We start from the raw sequence: 13406 nt of genomic DNA on the forward strand, positions 1-13406 counted from the left end.
ACTCCCAACAGTGCCAAGAGACAGGCCTGGTGGAAGGATCCAGCCCTAGGTCCATCTGTCCCTTGGACAAAGCATTCCCAAGGCTTTTGGGTAGAGAAAACCATGTGGCGGACCCACACAGTAAGAAGTACCCAAGGTTGTTCCCCTGCCAATCAGCTCCAGTAACACTCAAGGACTCTCTGACACTGGAGCTGCTCAGGTTGCTGGATACCTGGTTGAGCTCCTCCATGTCCTCACCTAGGAAACTGGATACATTAGTGAAGGTGGCCCAGGGCTAGGTGAAAGGAAATGTGGAGAAAAAGGGGAGGGAAGCGGTGTCTGGCACACTGTAAAGTGTCCAGCTGCAACAGTTCATGCAATCAAGACTGGCCAGAAAGTTTAACCTACTTGCACAAATTCATCCGTAGCAAAGGGGATGCAGCTTTGGCCACATCTGCTACAGAGCTCTGCTGGAGAAGAGTCTGCTGCATTGCTGGTGCTGGTGGGGGACAGGGAGGCAACCCTGGGCTCTAAAATGAGCCCAGTGTCCCTGGCATTGTGGGCGAGTCTCTGCCTCTCAGTCCCTGCTCTTCAGAGCAGAGACAACGTGAAACTAGGTGGTGGAGCCTGTAATTTCTGCACTGTTACCCATCACCAAAGCCTTCCCATGGGATAATAAAATTACTTCTTTGGGATTTAAAGTAATTCACACACAACAGCCAAATCTTTACTGGGATTTTGGTCCTGAGAGAGGGAAGTGCAGGCTCTGTAAGATTTTAAAGCCCATCTATTCCATTAAGCACCTCTAAAGACTCTGAGGGCACTGCGACTCTTTCTTTTACACATGTTCTTTACAAATGTATTGGTTTCTACCCAGCTAGAAGGTGGCTGGAATGGAGAAACATTCACGGTACAAGCTCTGCAGTGCCATATGGCAATGTTCTGCTGAGTCAAGAGTGATTTATCAGACCTCACCAGGCTTTGGAGTGACTGAGTACATGGGAGGTGTGAGAAGCTGAGTTAGCCACAGCCTGAGCATGCACCCAGTTCCCATGGAGCACTGAAACACCCAGGGATTTCCACCCTTTCTTCTGTGTTTCATATCACCTGCAAGCTGTGCAGAATATGTCAAGCTCTTTGGAAAAGTGCTTCCACATGTGATGTCCCCCTACAGCCAGGCAGAGAGAATCATAGAATAGAATAATTTATGTTGGAAAAGCCCCTTAAGATCATCCAGTTCAACTGTTAACCTAACACTACCAAGTCCACCACTAAACTGTGTCCCTAAGTGCCACATCTACACATCTTTCAAATACCTCAAGGGATGGTGCCTCAACCACTTCCCTGCACAGCCTGCTCCAGTGCTGAAAACCCTTTTGATGAAGTCATTTTTCCTAATATCCAGCTAAACCTTCCCTGGTGCAACCTGAGGCTGTTTTATCTTATTGCTTGTTACTTGGGAGAAGACAGAGTGATAAGGTGTTGCCTCAGCCTCCTTTCTTCAGACTAAACAACCCCAGTCACCTCAGCCACTTCTCACAGGACTTGTTCTCTAGACCCTTCACCAGCTTCCTTGCTTTTCTGTGGATGCACTCCAGCACCTCAATGTCTTTCCTGTAGTGAGGAGCTCAAAACTGAACACAGTACTCACAGTGTGATATGTTTTCCGCCTCCCCAAGCACTGTATTTGCATGGTAAAGCATCCTGCCAGATACAGTTTTCAGGATGTCTGCATGAAGCAGGGTGACCCCAGGGCCATGCAGCATCACACAGTGCTGGTACACACACACCAGCATGGGACACCTTGCCTTCACTTGTGACTGAACTAAAAGAAACTCCCCTGTGAATGGCTTGGAAGCCTCACATCTCTTTATGCCATCCATGCTCCTGGCCCACCCTCCCATATCAGAGCCTTCCCATATCTGCTCTGCTGCCACCACCCTGCTGCTTCTTTGGGGGCTGTTAAACCTGCCCCACCTCTCTGGAGGTACCACGTAATCTGCAGTGGACACAGGGGAGGAGTCCTAGAGCACAGTGGTAACTCAAGGGATAAACAGAAAGGCAGCAGAGATGACCATGGACTCCCAGGTTACATCTTAAGAAACCCACATGCAATGGAATTTCAAACTGCAGCTTCTAGGGACCTAGAGAGAGAACCTGCAGAGAGCAAAGGCTGTACATTTAAGAAAAAAAAGCCTGGCAAAGACTGGAGGCAGGCCAGATCTGCTCACCCCTGAGGAGCTGCTCTGCTCCAGGGCAAGTCTTGCAACTGCACAAGGAGGTGGCATCATCCCTGCCACGAAAGGATGTCAATTCCCAGAGGATCTGAGGATAGCCACATTGTCTGGTTCTTCTACCAACCTTGCAGCCACTTTGAATTCATTGGGGAGGGGGTGTTAAGGGCACTAGCACCTCACCAGAGCATAAGCAGTTGAGTATCTCATGGAGAAAATGCTAATAGAAGCTGAATCCCAAATACTCAGGCACTGAGTGTGTTAGAAACTGGCCAAAGTGGGGACATGTCCCTGGTCCAGCACAATTGTTATGCACAAGTATAACCTTAAGCTTTTCTGTGCTATCCCGGCATGAGAAACAGTTTGCAGAGGAGGCCAGGATTACCACCTCCTCTGTCATGCAGGAAACTGAGGCAGACTGATCTAGGGGCCCAGCTATGCAGACTGCAGAGCAGGGAGCAGGATCTCTGGATTGAAGTCATTGTACCAAGCAGAAGCTTCCCCTTTGCAGCTGTACTGACCCCAAAGACGGTCCTACAGAGGCTGCGTAAGTCTGCATGCTGTGCAGGTCTGGGGCTGCGATGGGCAACAGGCAGCTAGGAGCAACCGCTAAAGGATATCCTCCTGTGGGAGCAAGGGACCAGCTAGGTCTTCCCACTGGTTTTACTGGGGCTGCCCATTGCCATCCTGCCTCATGAGGGAAATGCTTTGCTCGTAGCCTTGATCTGCCAAGTACTGGACCAAGTCATTGTGAAGATTGGGAAGTCCTCAACATGCACAGGCCCTTGGCTGGAGTCCAGGTTATTCTGTCTGGATTTCCCAGGAAGGTGGTGCAGCCCTTGGACAGGTTTGAATTTGGAAGTCTGCACCATTGGGGGTTTCCAAAGTATACGATGCCACAGCACCCTGATCTTATGCAGCAGACAATCCTGCTGTGAGGGAGACTGGTGTGGAGATGGAGGTCTCTTCCCACCATCACTGCTACGGTCCCATGCAAACACCTTTCAAACAGCATACACCCTGTTTCAGACCTCGCAAGGGGTCTTCAAGGACTAACAACAACTAACACCACCTCCCTGCATCTCCCTCTGGAAACCAGCAGCGAGCCAGTGCTGCATCCTGCCCTGCCGTGCAGTTTCTCTCTACTATAAAGGAGGGCATTTAAGTCACAGTTTAGCAGCAGTGAGTATAAATTTCCTATCTGAAGTGGAATTATTTGCTGTATAAAAGCACTAAAAAGTTTTGTAATCCACACAGTAGATCCTAGGCAGAGACTCCTTATACCTTTGCACTCTGATAAGGAGAATATTATTACCCTACTAGTGGCCTGGACAGATAAGACGTTTGGGGCGGGCAGTCTGCATTTTTTTCAAGCGCTCATTATGCTGCACCAGTATCTTCAGATGCCGTTCCCAGGGAACTAAGCTTCTTTCTGTTCAAACCTGCAAAGCGCGATGGAGAGTTTAGGCGAAGACAGTGCTTACTCGGACTCTTCCCTGCAACCCTCTGCAGCACATGAGGAGTATGCTGTGCCAGGTAATGATGAGACCACTGCTAACCTGAGTTTTTGGAGAGGGGACAGAATGATTTTTGTTACCATTCATTTCTAAAAAAAGGAGTTAGTAATTACCAGTTTATGCTTGGGGGGTGTGGAGGATGCACATTTAACTGCAAATGTATGTGGCTTTTTCCATGTTGTGTTTCAGATCACAAAGCACCTATAAAGGCTTTTCAACTCCGACAAAGTTCCTCAGCAGGCAGCATCAATATATTGTCGTTTGCAGACTGGCAATACTATCATTGTTCTTTTAGCTTGATGGATTTTTTTTCTTTTCATTTCATCTTTGTATCTTTGTGTCCTCTACTAAATAATTTTTCATCAGGATGCAGATGCTTTACTGTCATCTTTCCTGCATAGTGCTAGCAGTTGAGAGACAGCTTTGGAGCAGCTATGGGAGTGCTCTCTTGGACCAAATAGAAGTGAATGAGGGGTGTTTGCTACCTGTGCAAAACAATTTGCTTAGGGTGGGTTGGGAAGAAGACTGGTAAAAGCAGCTAAAAATGCTTTTATGGCTCACAAGACATTTTGAAAGTGAAAGAAAGTTACCTTGGCTGCAAAGGGATGTGCAAGGGATTATGTACTTCAGCAGTTAAACTGCCCTGTACAGATCCTCCTACTGCAACTTGTAGCCTCATCTTCCCATGCAGCTCCCTGCTTTTTGCTATGTGGATGGCAGAGTCGTCTGTCCTGCTGCCTCTGATACTGCTTCACATCGGGTACAGCCTCCCATTTGTGGAACAGTACAGTTTACTTTGCTGCACCCTGTGTGGTACAAGCGCAGTGTTTTTCATCCCAGAGGCTTACACTATCTCTGGTCATGCTGAGATGCCCTTGCCATGACCAAGATACTCTAGCACTGTTGTTGCATGTGGCCCTCACATCCCTATTGCATCTTGCTGTGCCCCTTCTGTTTGGTCTGGTTAGGATGGAATTTATTTTAGGAGAGGAACCATCTTCTCCTGTACAGCTCTACTTGTGCTCAGAGCAAAGGGGGCTCCTGGAACTACCATACAAAAAACAGCAATAAAAGAAGAGAAAAACTAATAGGCAACAACAGAAAGTAGCATTATTTTTTATTTTGTGGTTGTGATGGTGGCTGTTGTTAATATTAGACAGCACTTAGAATACCATGCCCAGATTTAGGCAACTCAGCATAGGAAAGAAAAAGTCTGGTGCAGGGCAACCAAGACTCCTAAAGGCTAGAGTAGACCACATATGAGGACATGCAGGGGAAACCAGGCTTGTTCAGCCAGGAGAAGAGAAGGCTGAGAGGAGATGTCATTGCAGTCATCCTCTGCCTGACAGGGGTTACGGAGAAGGGACAGCCAGACTCTTTAGGGGTGCACAGGGAAAGGACAGGATGCACCAGGTCTGTGCTGCAAACATGGGTGGATAGAAAGGAAAAAAAAAATAACAGTGAGAGTGGTGCAGAGACCAGAGAGGTGGGCTTTGAGGTAATCCAAATTTCTCTGGACAAAGTCCTGGACCACCTGATGTAATTTTAAAGTTGGCCCTGCTTTCATGAGGACATTGGAACAGAGACCAAAAGAGATCCTTTCCGAGCTAAATTTCTACAAGATTATTATTACTTATCACAAGTCTCTTGTGTAAAGATCTACTTTGGGTAGAGGTTGACTCCTGCTGTCTGTTTTGCTTTCTTCTGTCCTGGACTACTATTTTTACCATTTAACAGACACCTGGGATACAAGAGCTGTCGTCCCAGCTCAGCCTTGGAAGTCCTTCTCACCTTGCCAGTTCTCCCAGCTGGACAAGGGTATGACAAAATGACCATTCTTCTCTGATTTGACCTAATACTTTAGTGTGAGCTGAGGAGCTTTGTGGAAGAAGCTGGATCTGATTACATCTGGAAGGAACAGGTCGTAGTTTTGCTTTTCCATTGTGTGGGTTTTTTGAAACTATGAAAATCAGTGCTTTTGTGATCTCTTCACTGTACACATGGGAAGAGTCCCCTCTCCCTCCAGGCCCCAGGAAAGTGGTATTGCTCCTGAACAATACCCTTTGTCTCAAGGGAGTGGTCTTGTGCTACTCGATCGAAGTCAGGTCTTTATTATCACAGGCTGGAGTCCAAGCTAGAAAATTCATGGCTGACTGAATCAGAAACCACAAGACCTATTGCCACATCATCAGAGATGTTGCCTGTTAGGACAAAGACATGGGGAAGGAAGTTCAGTGCTGGTTTCAGTGAAGTTCAGGAATTCATTTCCCAAGGTGTGGATGGCTGAGATGTCTTTACCTCAGGAAGCCATTTGGAGCCTTTGCAGCCAGTGAAACAGGCACAACTTACTTTGGCCTAAGAAGGCATTGCACAGGGTCACTGGGACCAGGGGGGTGCCCCCTTTCCTCCTAGTGGCTGTAGGTAACCTGCACATCTTGCCCAAATGAGAAAGTCAGCTTTGGAGCTCTCTCACAGGAGTCAGCCTGTCTTCAGCCCTGCCATGGTCTTCTTCATAGCTGCAGACCAGCCTAGGGCTGCTTGTGTGGTCTTTGGGACCAGTCTTCTCACCCCCAGCAGTGCATACTAGCCCTGTTCTGGTCTCTGATTGGGTCACCATCCTCTACAGCATTTCAGCCTAATAGACATGAGTATTTGTGTACAAGAAAGCCTGTACCCTCACCCTCTTGCTCCCACAGATGAGTTCCTGTGTTGCAGGGCTGGCTGTTCTGCAGGGCAAGGCTTTCTCCTTAGTTAGTTAGTTAGACGAGCATCTTAATCGCAGCAGTGGCCAGTTGCAGCTATCTGGGGGACAGGGTAATAACAGAGCCAACACAATTATCTTGCAGCCTGAAGTGATATCTGGCTAAGGGATTTCATGGTGTCCTCATGGCACAGGAAGCCTGTCCCATGCTTCTATCAGGTCTCTACAGTGGTAGTTGGATAAGGGTCACCCCAAGGCTGCAGCAGCAGGGAGAAAACTGCAGCTAGAAATTTAGAGTAACTTTCAGCGCAGGAGCCTGGGAGCTTTGTGTGGTGTGTCATCAGATCCTACCCACTGAGGCTGAGCTGGAAGTACAGTACCCAAGCAGTTTCATATCAAGACCCACTTAGTGACAAAAAGAGTACGGCCTCTTGCATCAGTGCTCTGTCACCAGGCAGGGAGGGATCAAACTGTCCCTTGGCCCAGATGTCATGTTAGCACTCAGTTTGTCCTTGTAGATGTCATCATCACTCGCCGCTTGAGAGACCGGGAGCTGCTCCGGAAGCGAAAAGCAGAAGCCGAGGAGAAAGATTCAATTCAATGGGTTCTGAGGTAAATCTTGCTTACGCTGTGGAGTGGTTTTCTTGGTGCATTTAGCCTGAGCCCAGGCATGGCAGCCCAGCCCCTCCATCTTCACAAAATAACAAAGCCAAGCTGGGCCCCATCGGTCTCCAGTGGGTAAAGATGATCTGCAGGTGGTAGCTACTGAAGGTCTAGGCAGTGTTGGAGGGCAGAGATGAATGGGGGGTGGATTACATAGGTGGTGGTTTGGGTGGCGAGCAATCCTCAGCTACAGCATGGGGCTGGGGAAAAACTTGGTGCCCAGTCTCCTGCCCCCCCAGTGTGGACACAGAAGGCTGCCATGCAGGGTTGGGAGGAGCGCTGCAGAAGCACAGCTTCTGCTGAGATGGACTGGGTTGTGATCACAGCCAGGGGCCCAGCAAAGCAGCCTTGGAGCGGAAGGGAAAGTCCTCCACCCCACACCCAACTCTTCACCTCTGTGAAATTCCCTGGCAGGGAGCAGGAGAGGAGCAAACGGCAAAGGAGAGGCAGAGGAGCCAGGCGTGGACGGGGCCGCCAGCAGCTGGTGGAGCCCAGCCTGGAGTCAGGACCGGAGCCAGAGTCCCAGCCTGGCCCCCAGGAGGAGGCTGAGCCAGCACCTCCAGAGCCAGCACCACCTGAGCCGGTGCATCAAGAAGAGCTGCCTGTGCTAACCATCCAGGACGTGGTCAGTGAGATGCAACCAGATGAGATGGAGGGGGAGCTGGCTGCAATGGATCTGACAGCGGTGGAGCTGGCTGACAGCATCCAGGATCCCATAGGTGAGCTTCTGGAGAGCCACTGGCCCTTGGGGGCATTGTGGGGGCAATGCAGTACCGCCTCTTGAGGACTGTCAGTCGAGGTTGCCCATCTTATCAACAACCAGCCTATGGGACCACTGGGGCATGGGTCCTTACCCCACCAAACATGACTTGGGTAGCTGTGAAAGGGGTGGGTGGGATGTTGGGGCTGTGGGGGCAGGTACTGCTCTGCAAGTCATGGGGAGTGATAAAAGGCCCACTACTGTCAGTCATTGGCATGGGGTCTGTGGTCCCTGGTCCTAAATAGGTCCTTGTCCTAAGAACACCTCCGTGGCTCTGCCAAGATCCAGGTTAGGGCAGAGATGCTGTGGAGAGACGATGTGGCCTCCTGAAGCCAGAGCTTCACGGAGAGCCAAAGCCCAACCATGCTCTGTCCACAGTCCACCTGGTTTCAGGGCTGACACCAGGGTGTGGGGGAGGGAAAGGTGGGCGCTAGGGCAAGGAGTGGGTATCTACAGGGGACCACCTCTTTGGGACCTGCCAGGACTGAGGCACGGAGGACACTAAGCTGGTCGGAACAGCAGATTGCTGTCTGGGCTTGGGAAATCCATTTACAGCTAATGCAGCTTGGGTCAGCAGGAGTTGCTCCTAGATCTGGCTTGGGAAGAGGAGAGCACATTTACTTTAGCAGGCGGTGGGCCAAGCATGCAGATTGCTTCAAAACCAGGAAAACCTAGGATCTGCTTCAGAGGAGGTGAGCATTACTACATTTCCAGCAATGTCTATGCCAGGGGAGAAGAAAAGGCCTCTCATTGCCAGGCGTGCAATGCCCTCATGCCATGGAAAACAACCATTCTGCATCCTGGGGCTGACCAGGGCACATCACACCAGTCCAGGTCCCAGCCCTGAGATCTTCAAATGGGCGAGCATCAGGGCTGCGTTCATTTGCCTCCTGCCTTTAAACCCACCGGGGCTTTACCCTCTCCAGCTCCCCTCCACAACCCCTGGGACTGCCCTGTCCTTTGAAAAGCAGGCAGGCCACCAGGAGCTACCTAACATCACAGGCAATCACAGGAGCCTGGCCATGGGGGCTTTAGTGCAGCATGGAGGGGTAACGCATGAGGCCCCCCCAACAGGAAATTATTTGACTCTTACATGCCTTACAGGTGAAGTGGAGTTGCTGAAACCAGCAGAAGCAGAAATACCAGAAGCTTTGAATGCTGCCGTGGAAAGTGAAGAGCAGGATAATGATTTCAACACACATGTTCTCTTTTAATTTTGTTTGGGTTTTTAAAAAAATGTTTTGGCTCCTGCCTGACTAACTCTGATAAGAACCACAAAGTGATTTTGACCAGCTCTCTTCTTGTGAGTAATAAAGCCCACATTCTCCTGGTCATTCTGCTTTCTGTGCTTCTTTCAGTTTACGATGAAGGGGAACACGGTTACTTGCTCAAAGGCAGTCCTTTGGGAGTTGCCAGCTGCCTGTGGCTCATAAGCCCCCTGACCTCTGTGCCAGCAGGCTGTTTCACCTGGGTGGTGGTCCCACAGAGGGCTGCATGGTGCCCCACCACGCTGCAGTTTAAGCGTACAGACAAGCATCCGCCCACGTTTCTGCAAGGTATTTCTGATTTGCAGAAATGTGAGTGGCATTGTGAAGCTGAAACCCACCGTGATTTTTAGCTGGCTGGAGTTGCCCAGCTTGGGCTTTTTCCTGCACCTGATAAACCCTGCAGAGCCTTGTCTTACTATCTTCAGTCTGAAGGTCTCTCTCATGGTCTGTTTTCCTTCCCAGTAAACAGCTTGCTTTCCTAAAGCCTGGAAAGCTTTTTGTTTTCAATTTCTGGGCAACCTCACTCTGACCTTGCTGATCCGCTGTGTTAGGCAAACGAAAGATGGTTGAAAACAGCCGAGTGTGACAGGCTGAAACTTGGCTGACATACACTTTTGTCAGGGAAATGCCATCTGGGGCAAAGACAGGAGCTGTTTTGCACAGCTGCTGTGTCCCTGGCTCCCCAGCCATGCACCCAGGATTTCTCCTTAAGCCAGGAATGAATGGGGTGCCCTCTCTCTGTCTTCCCACATTTTGGGTTGTATTGGGTCTGGCTGAGCTTGAGTTAATCTTCCCCACAGTAGTCCTCAGAGTGCTGTGCTGTGTATCCGTATCTAGCGTTGTGTTGATAACACACCAGTGTGTTGGCTACTGCTGAGCAGTGCTGGGACAGCATCAAGGTTGTCTCTCCAACATTTTCACCCCCCTCACCAGTAGGCTGGGGTCAGCAAGATCTTGGGAAGGGACACAGCCAGGACAGCTTGCCCAAACTGACCACAGGGATATTCCATACCATATGACCTCTGCTCAGCAATAAAAGCTGAGAGAAAGGAGGGGGAAAGGGGGGGGCATTCATTATTTATGACGTTTGTCTTCCAGAGCAACTAGAGCAACTGCTACACATACTGCAGCCATGCTTCCTGGGAAGTGGCCAGACATCACTGTTGGGAAGTAGAGAATAAATCTTCTGTTTTCCCTTTGCTTCCACACACAGCCTTTGCTTTTGCTTTATTAAACTTTTATCTTGACCCACAAGTTTTTTTTCCATCTTATTTTCTCCCCTCAATTTGGGGGATTTATGGATTTTTTTGTAGCTCAGGAGATGTTGCTGCTGCTGTCTCAGAGCCCCGCAGGCTCTGTGTATCAGCAGTTGCGACATCTCACCAGCGACACCAGTAACACCATCTCTCCAGTGACAGGATGGACATCACTGACACCTGCCCCTGCTTCAGTCCCAGGGACATCACATAAGGGGCAAGCACTCACAAGTGCTTAGCACAGCCTCCCCACCCCGAAATCCCAGGATGACCTCTGCAGCTACACTGCCAGAAGCTCTAAAGCAGCTGGGTGGCTGTCAAAGCAGAAAGCATCCAACAGCCTTATAACCAAGCAAATGCAGCCCATTCCCCATGGGCAGTTCTCGGAGGGATGCATCTCCCACGCAGATGTCCTGGCACTGTTTTGGTCTCCATAGATATCTCAGCTAACGCAAGGTTGCGCTCTCCCCTTCAGTGACTGATACTAGTGGGAGCAGAGCAAGATGTCTCACGTTCTGCCATGAGCTACCCAAACCTTGTTCATAATCCCAAATATTTATGGCATAACTGGAGGGCCTTGCGGAAGCCCTGTGGCATGGAGGGAGCTGCAGCTGGGGAGGATGCTGACTCCAGACCAAGACACTGGGTGAAGGCAGCTGAGGCTACACTGGCCTGAAGGGGAGCGAGAGGCAGGAGGCCATGTTACAGTTGAGCACCATCACAAAAACTGTACAGGAGTCCTCCTGCAAGTGTGGTGTCCACATGACGTTGCAAGGAGGCTGGGCTGTAGGGTATGCAGCTGCCAGGCAGGCCAGGAGAGACTTCTTCCCGGTGGAACCCCACACACCCTGGTGGAGGCCAGCAAGAACTGGTGGCTCTTTTCAGCTCTCCAATCCTCTGTAGTGCTCACAGGGAGGGGGAATCAGTCACGCTGCCCACCTCCATGTCTGCAGACGTTTAGGCTCACCTCTTCCCAGAGCTCTTTAGATTTTGAGGAAAAGAAACTTCTGTGAGGCATTAGACTCATCTCACAGCTCCTGTCAGTCAAAGAGGGCACAAAACAACCATGTCCCTCCTTTTCCAGTGTTGAAGTGGAGCGGTAGGAAGTCGTGAAGGCCTGGCAAGGTGAGATCTCTCTGAACACACAGCAACACTCATTGCTGAAACACATGTGGGCAGCAGTGCTGATCCTGCACTGTGAGGGCTGGGGAGCTCCCTGGAGGTGGAGGCTCATGGGAACCAGGGAAAGCACCTCTGTCCATCTCTGTGGAGATGTCTTTGGTGACCATGAGGTCCTGCAGTCACGCTGGGTACCTTGTGCTCCATCTCAGAGCTGCTCTCACTCTAACCGGCTTCTTTGCTAGCTGGTAAGAAAGGTGTGCCTGCAAGCAACAAATCTTATCACAAAATAACCAAAGGAAAGATAAAGCTGTCCTTATCAGAACTTTCACTCCCAATGCACTGTTTCTCTCTCAGACAAGAGGACAGACAGCAGAGCTCTTGCTTGTACGGAAGGGGTTCAGACGCAAAGCTGGACACGTAGGGGTCCATGTGCATCCCTGAGGTATGTCTTGCTGTCTGAATGCAGCTGGGGATGAGCGGGCAAGGGTGGCTGTGTCTAGGGGAGGGAGGCTGCTGTTCTGCAGATGCAATGCATCACTTCCTCCCTCCCTTCCCTCCTTCCTGAGCCCCAGAGAGATGTTTTTTTACCCAGGGTCTTTAGAGTGTCCAATAAAGGAAGTTTCCACCCTCTGGAATGACAAGCAGGGTCTGGGTCTGATGTGAAGGGGAAGGCTGGGGGAGGTCAGAGACCTTTGACTGTAGCCTTGATGATAAAGAGCGGGTGATTGGTTCAGGGAGATGGCTTCTGAGCTATGGGGCCAGCACAGGGCGCTGGGTTAGTGCTTGACACAATGCTTTCCTCCTGGCTGTGCTGTACTAGTGAGAGGGCTGCGTGAGGCTCTTCCAGGATGCTCCAACCTGCTACCTGAGCCACATAGACTAAAAGGCAGGCATGCTGTTATATCCAGTGGGTATGACCACTATGATTGTGTCATCACTCATGAGACTCAGCTTGGTGTTTGTTAATGTTGACTGGGGGCTGGGCTGACCATGCTGCTGTGAGCTCATCTCAGGACCACAGGTCCTGTCCATACGTCCTGCAGAGCATGGGGAGCCATCCTGAGGGCTGATGGCTAAGGAGAGGGAAGTTGACATCATCATCTCCAGGAGAACCAGACTCTCCTCTGTCCACTGCCAATTACTTTGCAACATCCTTCCAGGAAACATGCTTCCAGCTCTATGGGAGAAGAGAGGTTGTTTCGTTTGTGCATCGTGGCTTCCTGCTTCTCAAATTGCTCTTGTGAAACAGGGTACCTTGCATTTGCAGAACGCCAGGAGTGATTTATGGCAGGCTGTTGCTGATGGGTGATGTTTTGAGCTGGGAGGGTTTTCTGGTCCTCAGCAGAAATGAAGTCATAGCTAAGCCTAAGCAGAAAGAAGTGGGCCAGAAACTTAGAGCCAAAGGCCACCAGAGGTCAATGAAAAGCCATTCCACCCTGCAAGAGCCTGGTCTTGCAGAGATAAGAATATATTCTGGTTGATTTACCAATATTGACTTGAAGCAGTAAATCCTGGTGACAGCAAATACCCACTCCCTTTTTCCGTGTTAGCTCTGATCCTTCCCATTCTGTGTTTGCTATTTAAAGAAATACCTCTCGAATACTGCCAGGGCTGCCACAGACTGCAGCTGTGTTCCCAGCTGGGCTCAGCAGTGCTCCACCAGCTGTCCTGGCTCTCCTGTTTCACCAGGAAATCACATAACTGCTGAAAAAGTTAGGTGGGAAGAGACCTCTGGAGATCTTGAATCCAATCCCTGCTCAAAGCATGACTAACTTTGACCAGCCTGCTTAGGGCTTTTTCCAAAGAAGTCTTGACCATCTCCAAGATCGGAGATCCCCCCCTTTCTGGTCCCCATCCCAGGGCTGCCCCACTCTCATGGGAAGGTTCTTCTTTATGTCTGACCAGA

The 13406-nt window shown here is 50.2% G+C and overlaps 2 protein-coding genes across 2 annotated transcripts in view; one reads left to right on the top strand and one right to left on the bottom strand.

The window, feature by feature from the left end:
* APTX (aprataxin) overlaps positions 1–11056 on the bottom strand; it is a 125218-nt gene extending 114162 nt beyond the window's left edge. The window contains exon 1 of the mRNA XM_075740291.1: positions 11045–11056. The gene's annotated coding sequence lies outside the window, so the exon portion shown is untranslated. The remainder of the gene's footprint in view (positions 1–11044) is intronic.
* Positions 1521–9188, top strand: HEMGN (hemogen). The gene is made up of 4 exons (XM_075740544.1): positions 1521–3749; positions 6950–7043; positions 7509–7813; positions 8959–9188. Exons 1-4 carry the CDS (start codon positions 3668–3670, stop codon positions 9066–9068), a joined length of 591 nt encoding a protein of 196 aa, XP_075596659.1. The 5' UTR covers positions 1521–3667; the 3' UTR covers positions 9069–9188.
* Positions 11057–13406: the final 2350 nt, after the last annotated feature.

Source organism: Balearica regulorum, chromosome Z (assembly GCF_011004875.1).
Source record: "Balearica regulorum gibbericeps isolate bBalReg1 chromosome Z, bBalReg1.pri, whole genome shotgun sequence".
Taxonomy (NCBI): domain Eukaryota; kingdom Metazoa; phylum Chordata; class Aves; order Gruiformes; family Gruidae; genus Balearica; species Balearica regulorum.

Excerpts from the sequence above, each read along its gene's own strand:
- HEMGN (XM_075740544.1), top strand. The coding sequence starts at position 3,668 with ATGGAGAGTTTAGGCGAAGACAGTGCTTACTCGGACTCTTCCCTGCAA. Across the intron at positions 3,750-6,949 it reads TGAGGAGTATGCTGTGCCAG|ATGTCATCATCACTCGCCGC; the intron begins GTAATGATGAGA and ends TTGTCCTTGTAG. Across the intron at positions 7,814-8,958 it reads CAGCATCCAGGATCCCATAG|GTGAAGTGGAGTTGCTGAAA; the intron begins GTGAGCTTCTGG and ends CATGCCTTACAG.